General features: G+C 43.9%; 1 protein-coding gene across 1 annotated transcript in view; it reads left to right on the forward strand.

Moving 5' to 3' along the window:
* Positions 1–2,908: 2,908 nt before the first annotated feature.
* FHDC1 (FH2 domain containing 1) overlaps positions 2,909–23,000 on the forward strand; it is a 35,336-nt gene continuing 15,244 nt past the window's right edge. The window contains exons 1-6 of the mRNA XM_084518269.1: positions 2,909–3,005; positions 5,768–6,409; positions 12,990–13,051; positions 13,630–13,732; positions 22,448–22,533; positions 22,615–22,715. Of these exons, the coding sequence (XP_084374395.1) occupies positions 5,924–6,409; positions 12,990–13,051; positions 13,630–13,732; positions 22,448–22,533; positions 22,615–22,715 (838 nt within the window). The 5' untranslated portion in view covers positions 2,909–3,005; positions 5,768–5,923. The remainder of the gene's footprint in view (positions 3,006–5,767; positions 6,410–12,989; positions 13,052–13,629; positions 13,733–22,447; positions 22,534–22,614; positions 22,716–23,000) is intronic.

Raw genomic sequence — 23,000 nt, forward strand, 5'->3', positions numbered from 1 at the left:
ATCTCTATCCCTCTCTGCTTAAAAAAATGATCAAAGTAATTAAAAGAAAAGCTAATCATTCCTCTCAACTTTGCTGTTTTGAACTGAAGTGAAGGCATGTTCAGTTTGTCTTCTCTGCTTATCTGTTTTTGTTCCTTATTGTGGTGTTACAAGAATATCATAATTATTCAGCATTCCTCCTCTGCAATTATCTTTTTTTGGTCTGGTTATCTTTTCCATGCTTCACTCTTGATGTAGAGCTTGTGCTAGTCACTGGCTTTCTCATGTTTATATTGTGATCACCCCTAACCCAAATTTATCCAGCTACTGGGAGCTCAGCTTTGTCAAATCTAATATTTTATTTTTTTTTTTTTGAGATGCACAGAGGTGACTTGCTGTGTTTACATTTCTGTATATTGTTTTTGTTACTTCACATTGTTTGTGGATCTTTGACCCATTTCTGTTGTTATGGCAGGAGTTTGAAGTGAAGTAAGGAAGTACCTTACCCTGTAGCTTAAAAATGGCAAGTAGGATAGCTTGTGCCTGTCTGGGAGAAGAATGGCTTGAATTGGTAGAGAAGCAGTGGAAATAAAAATACTGTGTGTTGCTACTTCATCAGTATCACAGTATGGAAATCCAGGGAAGCATATGAACCTTGCAAAGCAATGGCCTTGGACATAAAAGCACAGTCAATGGCTTGCTAATACTTGATTTCTTATGACTGAGGAACCAAAAGTATTACTACTTACACCTGAGTTGCCTTTCAAAAAAAAAAAAAGATAGGAGCAGCAACTACTCTGTGTTGCTGACTGTTGTACTACATTGAAATAGTGTATTTCTATTAAGTACTTACACTGTACATTGTACAGCCACTCAGCAGAATGTGGCTTCTTTAGTTACTGAAAAACACTTCCTGAGCAAATATATTCTGCCTCTTTTCTTTGTGAGAACCCGTTTTCGAGATAACTCTTGGAGGAATGGAAATACTTGATCTTCCAGGAGGAGCAAAAAAAGAGATCAAGAGCATCATTGGGTGGTAGGATTCAGATGGATACTACTATGGATGTGCGATAACATTTCTTAATTAAGTGCTGAGATAAGATACAGAACAGAATCGGCCTGAAACAAATCTTTAGTTTGGGTTTGTCCTGTTATTACTGTTTATGCCAGCATAAATGCATTGGCTTATTTGGGAACAGTTCGGCTATCAGCAGTGTGTTCCTAGTTAATGGTACTTAACAAATGGTGTGTCCAACTGTGCTAATTAAAATAATAATTATACACCTTGCTACCTTTTCAAGAGTATTGAAGGCTGTAAATTCAAGCACTTCAGAGTTAAATAAGGCTAAAAATTAGTGCTGCTTGTTCAGTCTTGATCTGCCTTTCTTACATATGCGTATGCATCATGGTAGTTTTATATGATAGTGGTTAATAATTGCAGGGTTTTGCTTCAAGAGAAGGTCAACTATCATAGTCCTTCATTTTGAAACCAAATAGCCCTTGGTTTTAATGTGTCTAAAGTGTTGCAATAAACTTTCTCCCTTGCCTCTCCAAACACTGTAGAGTTGAGGGCCTGCGACAGGGGTAACTATGCCATTTGCTCAAGTGGTATAAATTCTGTTCTTACAATTAGATTGGTTTAATCATTACTTTCATATTCAACCTAGGCATTAGAAGCTCCTTCTGCTTCCAAAGAAGTGCAGATCTTCCAAAATAATTTTCCCCCTCTTAAAAAAAAAAAAAAAAAAAAAAAAAAAAGTAATGTGTTAAAATTAGTCATCTTGGAGACTGTCTTGAGAATTCCTTTTAACTAGAAATCTTAAAATACAGTGGGATTTATTTTCAGAGTATGCCAACCCGTCTAAATGCTATCTGTTCTAGGGAGGTGCATTTGGTGCTTATTATAGGTGGGGCTGCTTGGTCTACCTGTTATTAAAGTTGCTTAATACTTCCTACTGTGAAGACCTGTTTTCAGTTGCTTGTGCCTCTGAATTTTAGCCATGCGGGCAAAATCGTTGTATGCCGAGTGTTTACACTGTTAGGGGGGTAAAAACAGCTGAAAACTTAAATGTAATTTGCTGACATGATGCTTTAGAAATGCTCTGGTATAAATCTCACAGGATGAGGACAAGTTAAGAATTTATCTTCACATCTGGACAGGCTCCCAGGTCCTTTGCTACCCTGTTCATTTTTTATTTTTTTTTAATATGACATTGTGTAAGCCTCGTTTGGCTTGTACTTTTAGTCTTGCAGGGTGAGCATTTGCGCTCATGGCTGGCAGCAGCGACAACGAGTCCCTTTGCTTCCAACACAAGCAGCCACAGTCCAGGCAGCGCTGCCCTTCCTTGCCCGTGCCCTGCGTGGTGACCTCGCACTCTCGAGGAATGTCCGTGCTGGCTGCGATCAGAGCCTGTCCTCTCCAGCTGCTGCTGGCCCTGCCAAGCCGAGATGCGTGGTAGGGCATGGATTGCCCTTGCTGCAGCTCAACTGGTTCTGCTCAGTGGATTTAAGGCTTCAGTGACTGAGTCCTAATATCACATTCCTTAAATTTTGCTCTTGTTCTGAGAGTTTTAGAAAGGGAGTGAATTGAACGGGCTGCCTGGCTGGGTCAGCGAGAGGGATGGGGTTTGGGGCCTGGGCATGGCGAGGGGACGGTTGTGGTTGCCCTGCTGTGAGGGGCTGGGTGCTGCTGGCTTCCACACTGTGCCATGAAACCGGGCACGGGCCCTTCTGCATCGCTCCAGGCCTTCGTGCCCTCGAGCTGCGCGCACACCGCTTTATCTCCGAGGCCTTGGGGTCTCTCAGCCCCGTGTCCCCGAGGATCCCCCCTCAGCGCCGGGGCCGCCCCCGCTGCCACCTGCCGGGCCCCGCCCGCCCCGCGCCTGCGCGCAGCCCCGCCCCCGGCCGCGGGCGGCCCGGCCCGGCCCGGCTCAGCCGCGCCGCGATGCGAGGAGGAGGCGGCGGCGGCACCGCCACGGGACCCGCGCCGGGACCCGCGCCCGGGGCTGCTGCGAGACCGGGCCCAGGTGAGCGCGGCGGGGGCACGGCGACGGGGCCGGGAGCCGGGAGCCTCACCTGCTGCCGGGCTGGGGGCACAGCTGCCTGCACGGGCGAGGCGATGGCGAGGGGAGGCAGCGCTGGGTGGCTGGAGGGGAGCCGCGGGGCTGTGCCCGCCGCCCGGCCGGGCTGCGCTGTCCCCCTCGCCGCCTCCTCCTCCTCCTGCTGCTGCTGCACTCCCCGCGCCTCTCACTAGGAGTGTCCCTGCCTCGCACAGCAGCGCCCAGCTCCCCGACCCGTCCGTCCCTCTGTCCGTCTGTCCGTCTGTCCCCTCTGTCCGTCCATGTGAGCGCTGGGACCCGGGTGCCTCCCCGCCGCCCTCTCCCCAGCGTTTCACCCCGCTTTGCCCACATTTTGCGGGGAGTTTCAAAACCAGGCGCTTACGCCTTGCCCAGGGGCACGGTAGGTCGGTCAGTCTGTCTGTCTGTCTGTCTCTTTTTTTTCTTTTTCTCCTTTTTTTTTTTTTTTTTTTTTTTTTTTTTTTTTTTTTTTTAAATCTGTGGGAACCCGAGTCGGAAAATAATAGCTGCCGAGAGCTGCTTTGTGTTGGTGGCAGGCGGGCTAATGCATATTTCCTTCTGAAATACATGCTAGGGAGGCAAGATTTTATTTTTATTTTTTTTTTCCAAGCTGAGTGTTTCTTTAAATTAATGCAGCGGTTAATTGCTCTGAGTGGTTAATTTCTTTCCACCGCCTTGCACCTGCTTTTTCATGCCTCTGTGCATCTCTGATCGTGAACTTGGGAGGAGAGGAATGAGCATAGCGCTCTGTAATAGCAACTGGGTATTAATGCTAATTTGAATTTGAAACCCTTTATCCTGATCTACTTTCTTTGTAGCTCTTCCCCTCTTTACCCTGCCATTAAAATACTTTCCGTCATTCCTATGGTTTAAACCTCACACAAGCTTTTATAAGCATGGTCTGTTCTCATGAGCACCTCAGTAACACCTTCTGGTGTGAGACCAGAAAATCTGAAGCGAGAAAGGGGAGGTCATTGCTACCTGTGCAAGTTTTTGGGAAGACCAGGTGAAGCGGATGGTTCTGTGTCAATTTCCATTGACTTCAGAGAAGCTGTGAGTAGCCGAGTCCTTACAGGAGCAAGAGAGAATTTGCCCTAAGGCTTCTTTCTGTACTTGGATCTGTTTGTTCATGAACGCTCTAATGATGGATCTCTGGCAAAAATAGCAAAGGTTTTTCATCACCATTATACAATGTCAAATCGATCTGGGTTGCTATTAGCTCTATGTGAACCCTGCAGAACAGACGTACGGCTAAATCTGTGCCAAACTTTTGATTTGATGCTGTTCTCATGCCAGTGCATTGCTTCAGCTTGAGTTTTCCTGCGACTGATTTGTGCTCGGCGGCTGTCTTTATTCTACATAATTTTTTCTTGTGCGGTATCTTTTTTTTAGTTTGTTCTTGGTTGGTTGGAGGTTTTTTTGTTTGGTTGGTTTTGGTTTTCGTGAATTCCCCAAATGGTTTTGAGATAACGAGCGTGTTTTCATGAAGCCACGGAATTCTTCATTAGTCTATACCTGAAATATTTTAACTTATCTTATCTGAGAAATACAAGGAAAGTAAAGCCAACAGGCGTGGCTTGTCAAAATCGTGCTTTCTACAGAAGTCGTTCTTGAAGGTTTGCCGTCAATGTCAGTATCTGCTGTTCGTAGGTGGCAGTATAAGAGAGCTTGCTCAAAACTGTTGTGATTCCTGTTAAGCTACCTCGTGAGGTAATCTGGGCAGACAGAAGAGCTTTCTGAACTACGTAAAGCTCTGTGTGCTGAGTGCTTAGGATGTGTCGGTTCCTGTTTCTGGGGGTTCCTCTGCCCTTTCTCTGCTTATTGAACTTGCCGTGGTAACCTAGATACTGAAGTAAATTATAAGGGACAGCTTCATCAAACTGCAGTCTGTCTTCTCGTAGCGCGTTTTGGCAGGCAGCGTAGCCTGACAAGTAATGGTAAAATGCAAATACTGCAGGTGGGTGCTCTGCGGACACAGGGAGCCAAGGGGCGGTGCGATGTCCTTCCCTTATGGGCGGTCACATCATAGGAAGGCCAAAAAGCAGGATGTTAGGGCAGGCTGCTAGATTTTCACACACATCACTCGTTATTTTAACACAGCTTGGGTTCACACCAAAGGATTCAGATGGGGTCTATTTGATGCCGTTAATCTGCTACTGCAGGAGTAGTAGTTAGCAGTCAGATTTTCTAACTGTGTTGTATAATCACCCAAAAAAATGTGAAATCAGGAGTCACAGAATCGTTTGGGTTGGAGGAGGCCTCTGAGATCACCTGGTCCGACCTTCTGCCTAGTGCTGGCAAGTCCACCGCTAAACCGTGCTGCTGAGTCCTACATCTGCGCCTTTCTTCGGCACCTCCAGGGGTGGTGACTCAACCACCTCCCTGGGCAAAAGAGTCGACGACTGTTTGGCTTAATAATCTGGGATACGTACCTTCTCTTACAAAACTGCACCGAGCTGAGATTAAAGCACGGGTTTGTTATCTGCTGTGTGTGATTTAGGAGAGATTCTTGTTTTTATATGTATTCTCCAAGTCTGAGTCCCCACAAATACTTGAGATATTGCATGGACAGATTTTACACGGTTGCCTCAGGAAGGATGCTTGATACCCTAAATTTTCCTTCTTGATCGCCGTTACGTGTTAATTCTGGTGTCTTTTCAGCAAGACACCAGCATCCCTGACCCGAGTCTCCCCGCTGCCCTTCGTTGCAGGTTGTGAAGATGACGCAGTCCCCTCGTGAGCTGCTGCTGCTGGCAGACTAGAGCTTGACCGGGCGCCCCGCGACGCACCGCACGCCGCTGCTGCGCTGCTCCATGCGCCAGGCAGACCTGAGGCACTGACGCTCTCCTCTTCGGAGGGGCCGTAAGATGCATGTTATGAATTGTCTCTCCTTGGTCAATGACAAAGAAAATGGGGCCATCTCGGTCGCGACGGGATTGATGGGCGAGGACCCCACGGCGGCATCGCACCTCCCCTCGCCCGCTGCGGCGCCGCCGCCCCCTGCGCCATGTCCCCTGGCCGGGGCACCCCCTGCCCCGCCGCCACCCCCGGGGCTGCCGCCGCCACCACCGCCGCCCCCGCCGCTGCCGGGACCGACCCCCCCCCTGCCTCCACCACTGACCAACGGGCACGACAGCCACAGCAGGAAGAAGCGGATGCGGAGCTTCTTCTGGAAAACCATCCCCGAGGAGCAGGTCCGTGGCAAAACCAACATCTGGACGATCGCGGCGAGACCGCAGTATCAGATCGACACCAAGACAATCGAGGAGCTGTTTGGGCAGCAGGAAGAAACCAAGCCCCATGACACCAGAAGTCGGTCTTTAAAGTCTTCGTTTAAGGAGACTAAAGAGGAGGTAAGAACCAAAGTTCAATCTTTCTTTTCCACCATGCTGTGGGAATTGGTATGAATCCCGTCTGGCCTTTGTTTACCTCTGTCTCTGTTGTGGTCCATTCTGACTATAAATTTGCCTTGATTTGAATGGGAGGGGAACGACAGGGAGGATAAACGACAGGGAGGATTTGTCCTTGGTGGCACAAATCTGTTTTTTAAAGAGCTAACAGTGTTTTATTATTTTTACCTGGGTAAGTGCTGTGATCTGACCACCTCTTAAAATAAATAAAAGCGAAGGGAACTGAAGGCACCTGTATTTACTTTTATTGGATAGCCATTGAGTTTTTAGTGTGAAACTTCAGTGCGTTGTAGCTTTTATCTTCAGCTCTTCCACTGTGTCCATTGCACAATCAAAATGCAAATATATACTAGGCAGGAGGGAGGAGAGTCATATCTCAAGGGTTAACATGTTCTGTATGTACTTCCGATGTCTTAGATACGTCAAGAAGGGAAGTACCGGAATGACAATGAGGCAATAAAATACAATGCATTGGTTAAGGGAATTTGTTATTCAATTGAGATAACTTTAAAGTTTCAACTTCCATAAATGTTGCTGGTGAACGCTTTTTTTTTTTTTTGCATCTACCATGGTTGTTCTGGACACAGAAATAACCTGCTTGATTTTTCAGCTCGAACAGAAGGTTGTTACAGATTTCTGTTCTGGTGCTGAGAGGTATACTCGAAGCACTTCCAGGTGCACTCTCCAGTAAACTGAGAAGTAACTTTTCTAGTTCTTCAGTCCTGACTTAGAGGTAGCCTCTTTTTGAAGCCTGAGCTGAATTGTCTCAAGTGATCTTTCTGTGAAGTAATTGGGGGGTAGAAGTGCAGATTTAATCACAGCTGTGTGTGTTTACATGTTAGCTTGTAAACAAAACACAGAGGGCACAGGGTTAACAGATGTGATTACGTATCAGTTTTTAGTGAAAAAATAGGGACTCAAAGCTGATGGTGTTTCTCAGAAGTTGGAAGAGATCAAAATAAAATATCAGCAAGAACAAAGTGATGCACCGATAGTGTTCATGTTGTACATAGCATAGAGAGGAATAAACCCCAGAATAAACAGGGGTTTAAAACAGGTATGAGTACTGCAGGCTCTGAAGCCCTGACATCGGGAAGAAATAATTGAGGCCGTCATCAGAGGTAGTGATTAACCTCTGCGCTGTTTTCGGGCTATGTGCATCTTTGAATCAGGATTGCAGTGAGTAGACTTCCTGTGCTGCATGTGGATGAGCACAGCTCCTTCCTCACGTGTTTCCTACGAAGCACCTGCTCCCTTCCAGGAGTGCCATGTGGTGAAGAATTAGATGTAGCAAATGTGATGATAAATGTCATAAACTGAATGTGGCCCCTAGTGTACAGCAGTTGGGGCAGGGGAAGCCCCAGTGTGCTCCAAATGTACAGCTTGAGACTTGGGGCATCTTGGGGAGCAATGCTGGAGATTAAAAATATGGGTCTGCAAAATGAGGGAAACAAACTCCCACACTATTACAATTAATGTTCTTCTGCACACATCCAGAGCTGATACCGTGGTCCTTGGCAGCTCGATGCCTGTCCACTGCCTCTGCAGGTGGCGGGCAGCGAGGGACCAGGACCTGCCTCTCTGTGCTTATCACGCTGCTTAGGTGCCAAAACGATCAACTTCCTTGTCAAGCACGCTGCAAGAACATGTCAGACAGTGGTGAGCAATTCTTGTGTGCTAATGGGTTTTGCGGTACTGGCTGCTTAGTAAGGAGGGAAGGGGATAATGCTGCCGAGCTGAGTGTCACTGGAGGCGCGGAAGCACGGGACGCAACAGCTCACATGCTCGGCGTTACTGTAGGCATCGTGCAGCAAGGGATGGAGGTCGGAGGCACAGGCAGTGTTTGTGCTCTCTATCATCAGTGCTGGCAGCTGCTGCTCACCCTAGTGTTGCGACAAATAGCCTCGGTTCGCTGCAGCAGACAGGCACATGGCATCCCCGTGGCCTTGTGGAGACAGTGTTGGAGTAGGGCTGAGGGAGCTGCGGTTCTGTTCTGGCCGTGTTGTGGCTTCTGCGTCTTCCGAATTCGCGTGGTGGAATCAGTCTAGTTGTCGCCGTGTGTCAGCAGCAAATTTTCGTGGTAGTTTCAAGTGCCTAAATTCAAGAATTGCTTAGTCCAAATCTGAGGAAAACAGCATCTGTCCAAAGTGACGCCCCTGTGCATGGACACAGAATGTTCTTTGGGCTCAGGTGCTCCCCTCTGCACGGTGCAGGGGCATCAGCAGGAGCTCTGAAGGTTGCCTGCAGCCGGTGTTGAGGGCACTCCCCAGAGACTGGTGGAGATGGGTGTTCATGCCTGCTGCACAGCGCGATTATGAAATCACGAGGCAGTTGGCAAAAGTTCTGTCTTGTAGGAGCTGACAGAACTGTGTTCTCTTTTAATTCCTCGCTCTGCAGTGCTATATGCATGCAATTTAGGAGCTCAGCTCAGGTTATTGAATCCCTGTTCTGGAGGCTCGGTACTAAACATCATTATTATAACTGAAGTCTCTTGAGGTTTGAGACTCACTCCTACAGCAAATGCCTTCCTTTTCATAAACAAGCCCTCACCAAACCCTTAAGGGAGATTAATTAGCATGTTTCCTTAACTAAGAGCTTAATTTGCCACTATGGTTGCGCGTAATTTGAGTCTCTTAAAAACAGGGGGTGCAGAGCAAAGTTTACACACTGACTGCAAATTACTTTCCCTGTCCTTTGGAGGTGGTGTGGCCGGCCGAGGGATCTGGCCTGGCTTCCTCCTCAGTTCCCGTCCCCCCTTCCCCTCACGTGTGCACTGGCATCATTGGGAGTGGTTTTCTGTCATTTTAGGGAGTTGGATGGCTTGTGAAAGGGTGCAGTGAATCGCAGAGCCCGTGCGAGGGCTTCGTGACAGGAGAAGGAAGGTGGAAGGGGCAAACAGCATATGTCTCTTCCCCCTCTCCTGGCTGTGCCCTCTCTCTCTTTTGCCTATACTAGCTCTAGCACTCATTCCACCTTCCTGAGAGCTGATTCAGCCTGTTAATCCAGCAGGGAACAGACCCAGCAAAAAAGCAATGAGCTGAGTGCCAGCCTTGGGGAGGGAGCAGGCGAGGAGTGTGGCAGGCGGGCAAGATGGAGGGGGCGGCCCTGCTGCCTGGCCTGCCCGGCCTGCTGAAGTGCCCCTTTCCTCAGGCACTGCGTGTGACCCAGGGAGCAGAGCCCCAAATGATGAATTCAACCCTGGTGTTCAGCAGGTTGTAAAGTGAACTGGAAGCTGAAGCAGGATGCGGTCTGCGTCCTTCCTAATCTCCGGCTCCGAGCCTGTGCTGCCAGGCTGACCGTGCTTGCCAAAATTCATGAGCTATGTCCCACTGTGTGAAAACCTGTTATTCTCATCCAGGGAATCCATGCAATGTTTCGCTTGTCTGTCATAAACTCACCTTGTCATGTTCCTGCTCCTCACTGACCATCTCATGGCAAGAAACTCCCGCTGCCTTCCCACAGTGACTGCAAATCTGGGGTTGAGATGAGGTCTTCTGTGTCTCCCAAAATGCTCCTCTGTATCTTTCCTGTTGGTTGAAAATTTGTCTCAGAGTTCAGGAGCAGATTTCCTCTTACCATCATCACAACTTCACAAGCTTATTTCCCCCTTCTCTTAACACAGCGGCATCTAAAACAGTGAATTAATCCAACAGTGGTGGATTAATGTTGGTTAGCTGACACTGTTCTTACCTTCCAGGGTCTGCTCCTGCTGTAGATCTCAAAAGCACACCAGCTTGCAAATGATGGTGGTGACCAGTGGGTTTGGGAGTGGACCAGCTGTCCTTCGTAAAGGATTGAACTGATTAGGAAAGGGAGATGGCAGGTGTGTGAGGCAGGGATGTTTGCATTTGCTGGCAAGCATGTCTGGCAAAGTGCAGGTGCTGAGGTGGTGCAAGGCATTTGAGCAGGTTGTAATATTTCCACGGTAAGGTAAACAGGCGTTTAATAGTGTTCTCTGTCAGGAGAGTCGAAGATGAGAGTAGAGAAAACTCTCCTGAATGGACCTGAAGTAAATCATAAGGAACCATAAGAGGTTTTCTTTGGTGTGAAAGATCCCAGTGAGCAGGGAGAGCCTGTTCTCAGTTCTTTGCTTCCCAAGTCCAGCAGTCAACCAATGTCAGTGGTACACAGCACTTCGGTGTCTTTGTAGGTGGCGAGCAGAGATCCAGGATGTGCTGCGCTGGCAGCGGTACTGAAGGTGTGCGTGAAGAGATGAGAGGAGCAGGCTTTATGAAAAGCTGGGGTAGTGCTTAAAGGGTAAAAAGCAAGCGCCTGGGAGGAAATCATGCAGATAGCTTTCTGCAAGGACCAAATTGAATGAAAGCTTAGTGGGGAAGAGGAGTAGACACTGGGAATAGATGTTAAGGCTGTTAAATCTGATATGCAGCCAGGTACTACTGAATGGGAGGTGGAAGGTACCGTACTTCTGTGCAGAGCTGGGAGGTGTGTTTATGGAGTGTCTGCCAGGTGCCCCTTTTCTCCTCCTCACACTCGCGTCTGGAAACTCCTTGAAGGTAGTTAAGTAATGACAGCTTTTTCAAACGCTTTTGATAATCTTAAAAAGGACACCAGACAAGGAATGACCAAAAACTGAGTCACGCTTTTTGATGGTGTGCTTGAACAAGAAAGTGGGAAAAACTAGAGTACAGTCAGAGCGAAAAGCATGTAAGGTCCCCGTACGTAAAAGAAGAACAACTATGATATTTGTATTATGTCATGCTGATAAGGCAAATGCAGCTTTATATGTTATCATCCCTTGTTTTTCTTCAAGTGCAGACATTAAAAAAATCTCTAGTTTTATCTGAGGTTGTAATGTACATCTAAATTGTGCCACGGAAACCAAAAGTTTACCCAGGAGATGGTCAGTCTTATTGTAATAGTTACCAACTGTGACTGAAAATGAGGTGTACTGGAGATTGTCTTTGAAAATGATTAAAAAAAAACAAACAACCCAAAAGCTAATGTCACGATGGCAGAACTTACTTGACTTAAACCAGTAGAGAGAGATCAGAGAATTCGCAGTGACCGGAGCAATTAGGGACTGGAGCTGCAGTGCGAGAGGTCAGTGAGAGGTCCCTGCATTTGAAAACAGATTAGATAGTGCAGGAGAAGAGATAGCTGAACCTGTCCTATGTTAAGGGGCTTTCCCTTAATGATCTGTTGGGGCCTCTCAACTCCTAAGATAAGGAGAGAATAAACCATGGCCTGGCCTCTTATCTTTGCATATGCTAAAAATGAAGGGTTTCAGGCTAGTAGTCATCTAATTAAACCTGATACTCTGATATTTCCTGTGTTTCCTGGTCTTTACTGGTTTCAGGAGAGAGGAGATTCCCAGATTTTGCAAAACTTTAAAATCTGATTCACTTTTTTTTCACCATATGAAGAGGCTGTCTTCTATGTGCATGCAGTAGTACGCTGCGGATAGCACGTTAGCCATACCTGTATTTTCCCTATCACCAGCTGACTGCAGGCTATCTCTTGACGGTGCCAACTTTTTATTTATATATACATACACTTCTAATTCGTACGCTGTCACAGAGGTCAAGACACCTTTCCACTTGCCAAAACCTCAAACATCATGTGAGTCCAACAGCAGTCCTGAACATCTGTGTGTACTGAGCTGATTTATTGTGGCACTATTAGCATGAAGCAATTCTCTTGTCCTTGTATACCTCCTGATTTTCTAGCTGTTGCCACCAAAATAGCTGTGGTAAAACTTTAACCTTCAGGACAAGATTCTCTAGAACTGTGGCTAACATCTCAGGTTTGCAGTTGTACATCATTGCAGTCAGAAAAAGCAGCATGAAAAGAACTAATGTTTCTATTTAAAATCAAGCAAAAAAAGCTAGGGGAAAAAGAAAAATACACCTTTTCGCTTAATCTCCAGAATTGTACATGTAAGATGACTTAGCAAATCATCTTTAAAGTACAGTGAGGGGAGGAGACCCATTTATTATGGGTTTCTGTTTTCATTCTAGACCAAGGAAACAGGTTTGAATGTCACCTGTCTCAGGTTTTGATTCAAGATTGGCTGGTTTATCTTTCCATTTGATCAGCGTGGCTGTTAGTCCACTTGAATGAAATCAGTATTGCATGTTGACCTCTGCTTATAGAAAGCCCCTCCTCATAGTTGCTGCGTAACCTCTGAAATACACTGATTTTGAAGTGTGTTGCTAACTAACTGTGGGGCCTCCAGACTCAGCACAAAGTATTACTTGAGCAACATTTTACAGATACAGTGTTGTGAAATAAGCAAGAAGAATGTTTTCGTTTTGTAATGAAATAGAACTTTATTCCTTCCTTCTGTTAATGTCGCTGTGTTTTTACACTTTGAGAAAAGGGGTTGTGGGTGGTCTGTGCATTTCCCTGGTAAAAACTAGTTCTTTGATTAGAAATTATTTATTTTGCTTGTGGTTTGGTGGCAAGTGCATACAACTGTTTATAGCAGTTTAAGAATGATATCTGTAGTATGTACTATTCTCTTATGTATTAGTAGATTAATCCCTCTTGTTCTCTCTCTCAGGTTTCCATTTTGGATGCAAAGCGGAGTATGAACATTGGGATATTTCTCAAGCAATTCAAAAAGTAAGATTTGATTTTTCCACGCTGCTAGTGCAAGCTGCAGATATGTGCAATTCATAGTGAATCTCAGTTGTCATCAAATGTATGGTATATTGTGCTCTGTTCTGATGGAGTTTGCAGTCCTATACAAGCTAGTCATAAGTAACTACACTTCATAATTTGTTTAATAATGCTTAGTTTTGACAGCCAATATGACTTATCCCCAAACATTCAGATTTTGCTGCTGTTAGTTGAAGTGAGTTTTCAGGTGCGGTTCAAGGAAGCCCTTATATCTCATGTAATACTGCATGAGATCTGCTTTTCATTGGGCCCCCTTCGTTATAAAGAATTAATAGAAAGCTGAGGTGGGGGTTTGTTTGTTTTTGAGTAAGCTGTTTCAATGCTATCTGTATTCACTCCTGATGTTACCTTTTAGTAAAGGCATCACTCAAACTAATGTTAGAATAACATTGCTGCAGACACAGATACGGATAACCTCATTATAATTCCTTTCAGTAACACAGGCGTGATGTTTTTTTCAATTTCTGTAACTATTCAACCTACAAGTGTTAGAAATGTGTATGCTCAATTGTTTTTTCAAGGTCTGCTGAATCCATCATTGAAGATATTTATCATGGAAGAAGTGAGCCCTATGGTTCTGAATTGCTGAATGAATTTCTTAAATTGTTGCCAGAAGCAGAGGAGGTAAATAATGGTTTTACATGGAGCTTATTTTTCTGTGGAGTTCTACTGTCTGGGATCCCAACCTGAAGGGCTGTCAAAAAATAAAAATAAAAAAGGGGTGTTGGTGGGGATCCAGAACCATGCTTAGGTCAGGGGATAGGAAATCCCTGAGTGCAAAGGTTTAATCTTCATTTTACATGTGGCATTGAGATTGCAGCGATTCCCTTCTCATCAGGTAACTTCACCTACCTTTAATGTGCTTTTTAAAGAAAGTACTGCTAAGGTATTTTTGATCTCTGATGTCCCTTATGAGCTTTTGTCCCATAAACACGCTACCAAGGAAAGGAACCGTCCCATGTGCAGTGCAGAGAACTCTGCACTGCGGGTCAGGAAACTCCAAATCAAAGTATATCCTAATGCAAACAAATTATTTCACTTCTTTGGCACCTGCCTCGTACTTCCCTGTTGCAGTGCCTGGGAGCTGAGTGTCGTCAATCCTCTGGTGCTCTCTTATCCCTCACGGTTTGCTGCCTTCTTGGTGCATCTGGGATCTGCTTGCGCCTTGGCCCAGGTCATTAGGTTCCAAGGAGGACAGAAAGGCTGCTCCTCTGTGCAGCACCCGTACAACTTGCTAATGTTGTTCAGTTCTCCGAAGGATAATATAATCGCCAGCAGCACCTTCTGCTCCATTTCTGTGCCCATGATATGACCTATGTGCAAGTGCTGCTTTCTCCCTTCATGGTCCCACCCTTCAAGCCCAATCAGGTGATTTAGGAGGTGAAGCTTCATCAACTGACCTGGAGCCCTGCTTAATGATGCACAGTTCCCTGTCTGCTCTTGTATTTGTACTGATCCATTAGTACATACTTGAGAGAAATGTGTACCACAAACTTGACAGAATTACCATTGGAATTGCTTGAGTGTTTCACATCAAGGTGATGGCTGAAACTCAGGAAATTGCTAGTTAACATCCACATAGAGATCAGCCTCACCTCACGTGCTTTACCACTTCAAGGTCATGCTGTCCAAGCACTTTGTTTCCTCTGTGCAGCAGCAGATATCAGATACAGTCACTAGCAAAACACATTATTTTTCTGTTGACTATTCAACCCTAAATTGAGCTTCTTTTGCAGGGAATCTTGTTTAAAAAAAGTGGTGTTAATTTATTATTATTTTTTTTAGAGTTAGATGATATCAGCAAGTTTAAATGTGTAATATGAAAAAAAGTGGTGAAAATAGTTCTGAAATAGTTCTGGCGGCTCAAACTGTTTCCCCTTCCCCCTTTTTTGAATTCCAGTGCACATTTCTATATTTAAACAAAATTTAACTTTCTGGGATTTATCTCTCTGGGCAGGCAGAGAAAACAGTGGAGTTTAAGTGACTCCTAGGTAACTGTGCATATTGAGTGCAGTAAGCTGAGAGAAAGGTATTTTTTCTTCTTTTGCTCTTTCTGGTTTAGATCTTGGTTTTTATTTTAACACAAGTTGAAAATGTTTCAAAGGGCGTACTGCTGTGTGATTTAAGTGTTGTAATTCCACTAGAAGTCTAATGTGCATTGCTGAATTTTGTCTTTTGGAGCATGACAGTAGTCAAAATGCATCCTCCTGCTAACTATTGGTAGGCAGCGCGTGGTTTCCGAATCCCCAGGAGATGGTCCTCAGTACTCAGCTAGCCACGTTGTAGATAGATCCAGTTGGTGCTGCTCAGGGTTGAGAGGTTTGTTTATTTCCAACTCGGTGATTTGACAACAGGCCTACCCATCAAGATAGCGGGACCATAACACTTAAGAAGTGCTTTTAAGGAGCCGCTTCAGAAATTAATGGAAGAGATTCTGTGATGTAGAGCACTATTAGAAATTATGGGGCATCAGATGTTAGATTTGTTGTTGTTCCCAAGGGAAGGCAGAGAAGAAGCTTGTTCTCGGTGTGAAAATACTTGTATTTTATTTAATGAATTCCATGCTTCAGAGATCTCTTTACTCACGGTCAGGAAAAGGAAAGACCCCCTCTCCCCATTGTTGTTCTCCCTGTAATTGTTTCATTTCTTGGAGCTTTCACTGCTTCCTGGGAATGGGAAGCTCTGTACAGTACCACAGCTATAGCTGGGGTGGGACAGGGAGAATATGTTGAGTGTGTGTGTTGGTGCTGCCGTAATGGAAGAGTGTTTCAGTGCCTTCACATCCTCATTCTTCAAGTGCTCAAAGAGTGAGTGAGTCCAATAACTCGTTTGCTACTTGTGGCTCCTAGAATATTAGTGCAGTAAAGAAAATCCATCTCTTTAGTAACCTTAGAGATTTTGTTGTTTGTCTTTCTCAGCGCTTTTTTTTTTTTTCTAGATGTATATTAATTTTTCTCTTTGTATGCCCTATTCTTTTTTGTTAGTTTATCATCTGCCTCCTAGTCTTGAATAGTTGCCTCCTGAAATACGGATTCATGGTTTACTAAGGGGAAGGCATCAGAACCATACAAACATACAAATCATCTGAAGTCACTGGAGATATCAGATGAAGGGGTGCTATTTCTTCTGGTGTTCCCTGTTTAGTTTAATAGTCCCTAATTGTTTTTTGATCTAGTGGTCATAGCACGTGACATAGCTTTGGCAAGGTGTCATCATCATGTCATCCTACTGCTGTCATGTCCCTGGAGAACGTTGCACGTGTTCTCAGCAAGGTATCTCTGGGATTACCCTTGGATACTTCCCATCCTTTTAAAGACCAGTTTTGTTGTTGTAGGGGTTGAGAATTGCCCTGAGCGGAGACCTAGGCAGTCAGCTCCTACAAAGTTAGTTGTTATTTAGTTACGTGTTCTGTCTTGGCTGTCCTTTTGCAGTTCCCCCTTTGTATGTCCTTCATTTCAGCAGCTCAGCTATTTGCAGTTACATTTCCCAGTAGCACAGTTGTCTTGCAAGTTAGAATGAGGTCCAAGCACCCTGTGCCGGGCATATACTCCACCCTGATAGCTGCGTGTTTGGAGATGTCTTCTTCTTTCTTTTATATGGTACCATAAACCTTTAGTCTGTCAAAATGAAAGCAGGGTGGGAGGAACACCATTACTGGTCACAGCTGTAGGAAGGGCAACTCTGGACCGCCTCACTCCTTCATTATGACCAACAACCTTTACAGTTTATCTGGTGTGGATAAACACTGGCTTTATACTCTAATCTTATCTAGAAGTGTTATGGTATATAGTCACATTACCTCAGCATTCTCCTAGTCACTGCTTTGACGTGTGCAACACATTTTACACCGTTTCAGTCCGTATTATCTCAGACATCTGAGAGGCATTCCAGCATCTTTGAGATGGAACAGCTTTTTGGGAACGGAAGCTAAAGACTCAGGCTAACAAATAATTTACCATCTGCTGTCTTTAGGATTATTCTTTTTGCGTTGCTGTATTGTGTCAACTCTACATGCAGAAATAGGTGTCAGTACTAGTAATTTTCTAGCTTTTCTTCCAGCTATGAAAGCTGTTGGGATTGTTGCGTGTAAATGGCAAGTACTGTCTCTTTGCTGGATGTTTTTTTTCCGATGTGAATAAGACCATTGTTGAAATATTGGCACTGCTGTGAAGGCTTCTTGTCACACTGAAAATGTTTAGGTATTCTCAAATGTTTAATTTGAAAAACTTGACAAGTTCTTGAAACTGGCAAACCCACGGCTTGCTGCAGTGTTTCACTCAACAGTTCAGGGCTGTGAGTGGCACCAGAGTAGCCACAGTAGCGTGGATTTAAAAAAAGAAAAAAAAGGAACAGGAGAAGGTCTAAACATTTCTAAATCCGTTAACAGGTAGGATAGGTTCTCTGACTGAATAAGCCTTATTGGAAGCCCTGCTGCTTGTGCCTTACGGTGATTAGCAGCTCTGTAAGAGGAAGAAATGCCTATTTGGATTCTCCTTTGCTTAACCCCTCTTGCAGCTCATGTTGATTTCCAAGGAGCCTTTGTTGTGACTGAAGCAATGGCCTTCTCTGATTCATCACTTCTGAACCGATTCCTAGCTAAGTTTCTTAACTGCGTCCTGTTAAAACAGCTGACAACTGTTACTTGTTGTTCCTGTCCAAAACAGAGAAGCTTTTAGCTGCTTGTATGTGCACATCGTCACGCTGTTCAGCAGGCCCCGACTGGTAGAAGTGGTGAGAGTCCAGTTTTTAATGAGCTAGAATAGCTAGAATTTGTTTTTTAAATATATACAGAAGAGAGTGTATCATACTACTAATCAGTGCACCCACACACATGCACGCCCAGGTTATCAACACAATGTCTTCCTTCACAATCTCTCAAGCCCGTCCTTTGCTCTTCTGCTGTTTTAAAACCCTAGTCATCTGTCACCTGCTTTACTGGAATTGTTTCTGTCTATCAGCTCTACCCTTCGCAAACCATGTTTGTATAGCAACTGTCCCCTCCTTCCTTCAGTCAGCGCTCTGTACGGCTGACCATCCTTCAGGGCTTTCGTCTTCTGCTTCCTTTTTTTCACCCCTTACATTAGCTACGGGTTTTTCTCCTTTTCTGTTTACCATTAGCTGATAGAGGTTTGCCACTACCCAAGCATGTGCCCCATGGTATCTCACCACCTAATTAGCTGCTTTCCCATACGCCCTCGTGATTTGGTGTTTTTCAGTTGTGTTGTTCTCTAGTGCCCTGAGTGTTTCCAATGTTATGGAAATATTTAAAAACAAACAAACAAAAAACCCACCACATACACAAACAACAGAGAGATGTTTACTCCTCAGGACTGTTGCACTTGGCTTTACTTATTTATTTGTAATATGGGGAATATTTGACTTAGCTGATTGGCACGTGGGAAAGCACTTAGAGACATATATTTGAGGATGAGTGGTGTACTGATGTATACCCTTCTTCAGAGATCTTAGATTTCTATTTAGGAGTGCAGCATATCTGTACTATGCCCCAGTAAAATCCCAGAAGTTGTAAGTAAGTACTTCTGGTAACCAAGAAATGTCTGAGAAGTTGAGTGGCAGGAATGCAGTAGCTCTCCTATCTGTGAGGAATGATATTTGCAGTAGTCATAATTAGTCCAAGTGTTCACAAATCAAATAAAAGATCAGGCTTTCCGTGTTTCATAACTGAAGCAAATTATTTATGTGAGAACCTCCAGTATCTAAAATCTGATGTAGTGTGCATGGGCATGCATGGACAGTGCAAATGCATATTCCATATACAAATATGATGAAAAAATGAAATTAGTAACTCTGTGCCCAATTTGAGTAATACAGAACTGAACATACAATACAATTCTGCTGTCTTGCGTGTATGCATTACACTGCTGTGTCTTGTTACATGCGGTTGTGGAAAAGATTTTGTTATGCTTGGAGAGAGGAGGTCAAGGCTGGAAATGTTTGAGTTATTCATTGTGATTTTAAAATAAACCACATTTTTTTAAGCTCTTTTGTGTTCTCAGACTAATTATAAACCTATCTATTGTATCTTCTCACATGATTAATAGCAACCATTGTTGACAGTGCCCGTAGTTTCTTTGCAATTCCTGGCTGCGTTGGGTGTTTTGGTTGGACTCCCACTTGTAGGAGTGCTGGAGGTTGTTGGTTCTCGTTAGCAAGACTGAGGCAACGTGGCTGTAGAGAGAAGAGGCCTCTCCCATGGGCTTCTGAGTAGCCCTGGAACACGTAGGGGCAGCCATCCAAAACTTCTGAGCTTTGGTGTATAGAAGCTGTTAGTTCAGTTTATAGGGAGTGTCAAACAAGTAACTTTTATTTCTGCTTCATGATGGGAGAAAGGAACTTTTTCAGTTGTGAATTGAGTAATAAAGAGGGAATGCACATGCAAGTGGTGTTGTAACTTCATTGAGGTGTTGTCCTTAGCCATTCCCCAGAGTATTTCCAGTTTTAAGACAGGGTTAACACGGGATTCAGCCTCCTGTCTGGAAAACTGAAATTCACAAAGGGAACCAGGCTATGAGGTGCTGAATTGTAGGACAAAAGGGACCTCGTAACTCTTCCCTGGTTGTGTTTCTGTGGAGTGGGTCACTGTCCTCTACCTTGCTTGGGTTTGCGGCTTGTTAGTGAAGATTCTTTGTTATTCCTTATAAAGGTAGTTTTGGACATCTAGGGCAAAGACAGCGGGGTTTAAGATGGCTGATGTGGGATGGAAAAAGCGTAGCCATGCTGTGAGAACATCTTTATTTTAAGGATCATTACACAGACTCTCTTTTGGGCTGGCAACTGCCCCAAATTTTTGCATTGTGACATTCACACCCCATCCTACCCATCAGAAAGCAGCCAGGTGAATATCTTCTGTTTTGCTGGTACAGGAAAACTCCTCTGGGTGAATTCTGGGGTTTTGACGCCCTTGTACCACTCCAGGCATTTTTCCTGGTACAGGGTGGGAGAAAGTGGATTTCATCCAGCGTCCACAAAAAGTTTTGAAACGTTCGACTCCCAGGGAAGCAAAATGCACATTGCAGCATTAACACTCCACATAAGTAACATTGATTCTGCTTACAGCACTACATTTAAATGTAGTTCAGGCAGCATAAGTTATTATTTGTGTGAGTATCTCAGGCTTTGTTCTTCACTTTTTGTGCATTTAAGTCTTAAAATTGCATCTTTCTTTAAATGCCTGTGGTTACGTGATCTTCATCTTGGTGATTTGCGCGTGGCAGTGGTGTGCTGCTTTTGTTGTTTTTTTGTTGTTGGTGGTGGTTTTTTTCCCCCCATGAAAATCTGAATGCCTGTGTCCTTTATAGGCAAACTGATGTTTGCAATATACTAAAACAAAGTTGGAGAATTTGCAGGTTTTGTTGTTTAGAAAGTAGACCGCTATGTTTTGGGAAGGTTAAAGAACCACCTGCAAAGACTGCCTGAGATATTTACTATCTCCCGCCCCCCACTTCATAATGTAGGGGGAAAAAGTGTTTATTTGGGTTTTGTTTCTTGCTTGTTTTAACACCTTAGAAATATCAGGAATGTTGAGTCTGGTCTTTCCTGTTTTTTGTTGGCAGACTTCTTGAATGACTCTATAAATTAGGAGTTTTCTCAGGCCTCAAATAAATGGTATGCAGTTTGTCTTTAGAAGGAGCTTTTGTCCGAATATCTTGAGTTAAATGGCAGGTTAGGAAATTGAGTTAGATAGCCTGAATAAAAATTGCTTTTTTGCTTGGAATTCTCTTTCCGGCAGAAGTTTTTATATTGGTCTGTTTTGTTGTTGGTTTGAAATTTGAAAAGGAAGCTTTGTTATTCTGGGTTTAATTTCCAATTTTTGTTTTCTCTTTACTAATGTGCTTTCAACACCTCTGTATTGTATGGTGTGGAAAAGAAAGAATGGGAATAAAGCGGAAAAAGTGATTTAAGAATCCTTTTATTCTGCAAGTGCCGATTTTTTTTTTAAATCCCTGATTTAGCATAACCTGTGTTGTCTTTCACTATAAATCAGTATTGCTCTTTTTTTTTTTTTTTTTACAATGTGAAATCAAAATAAAAAAAAGAAGCCACAAACAACAGCAACAATATAAAAAAAAAATAAATCTAGAACTCATGGATATCTTGTTAATTCCTGGCAGCCTGAAAACTGTTGATGCCCTGATGGAGTGTGTCTCTTTCCATGATATCTTAACAAGCTTCCTAAAACTGAAAAGCAGCTGTGTAAATGTGGTTATGAATGGGCCTTAAGTGTAATGTCATAAAAGGGAAGGCTGATGGGTAGTGTTTAAATCAGTGGAAGTGTACAACTGATACTGGATGTGAACTTGTTGGTTGAATGAAGCAATAGCATAATTGTGAGTGAGCTCTGCTTTTGGACACAATTGCTGTGTTGGGAAATGTGGAAGAAATTCCAGTTATACTTAAGTGTATGTGCATGTATTTTCCCTTTCTTCTGTATAAACATATACTAAGTATGTGGGCAGATCAGTGGCTTGCAGATCATGCAAATATATGGATTTTGGTGGAGCTGGGAAGGAAGATTGACAAAATGAATGCAGTGATAGTTCCTTTACACGTAAACGCTGTCTCAAAATACTGACCACAAATAACTTCAACATGCAACCTTGCATTTATCTTTAAACTATGTCATATGAATGAAAAAAAAAAATAAACTCGAGCATTAGGTTTTACCCCTTAAGAGAGTTTTAGAGGCAACAGTTGAAGCAAGTATCTGGAAAAAAAAAGAGACTTAGGCAGTGCCAAAGAGACTTAGGCAGTCTTATGCTGAAAATGCTGAACACAGTTAACTTTAAACTACACCCAGTACTTTAGGTTATGCCCAAGTGTGTATCGTAGTTGCTGAAAAGTTGAGGATCATTTTTCAGATCATCACTTAAGCAGCTGTTTCCTGGCAGAACAAAAATTTAGTTGGAGAATGGCAAATGGACCAGTGAGAAAGAGAAGAACTGATTCTCACAGGGAAACTGGAACAGTGTTATACTAGACATAATGATGAGGCCAATTTTTTTTTTTTTTAAACACCGACTGAACATGTGTGAGGGAGCAGTTGGGGACGGGGAGCGGAGGAGATACAGAGTGATGGTACCATGTTTTTTCCATTGGATTTTGTAGCTAGGCTTTGGGGAGAAGAGTGGTGTTAATGGTTTTATTTTCTGGTTGGGATGTGCCCAAATCCCAAGATCTTGGGCTCTAAAGCTGTTTAGCCACTGAGTGAACTCTTTAACTCCTGTTAAATTTACTGTTTTTCAGGGTGTTTCCTTCCAGAATCAAGTTAATCTTGATCTTCAATAAAATTCTTTGCTAGTGTTTTTTTCTCTTTTCTAGGTAAAGAAATTAAAAGCCTTTGATGGAGATGTATCAAAACTGTCTCAAGCTGATTCCTTCATGTATTTACTAATCCAGGTGCCAAAGTAAGGAGATAGTAGGTTTATTCTGTTCATGATGGTTCTCTTTGGCTGTCAGTTCTAAACCTGTTTGTTTGTCTGCTCCAGTTACGCTCTTAGGATTGAAGCCATGGTGTTAGAGAGGGAGTTCTCACCCTCCTGTGCTTCTCTGCAGGATGACATGAAAATTATAAGACGGGCAACAAAAGGTAATTAAGCATGTTGGGACATGTATAATACTCTTGTTTTTGTTAGCATGTTAATTAGTTTGCATTATGAAGACCAGAGCTTGAATTTCAGGTACCTTCACTATTAAAAGGAAGCTAACTCCCCTCTGACAAATGCCATCAGGGTGTGTCTGGTGAATCTTTGCTTCCAAAATCAAAAATCTGGAGACTTGGACACACTACCAATGAGTTCATGACCAAAGCCTACAAACAGCGTATCCTAAGCTGATGCAAGCAAAGGTGTCCATAATCAAATTAGGACACATC

This window comes from Aythya ferina, assembly GCF_964211825.1.
Source record: "Aythya ferina genome assembly, chromosome: 4".
Lineage (NCBI taxonomy): Eukaryota > Metazoa > Chordata > Aves > Anseriformes > Anatidae > Aythya > Aythya ferina.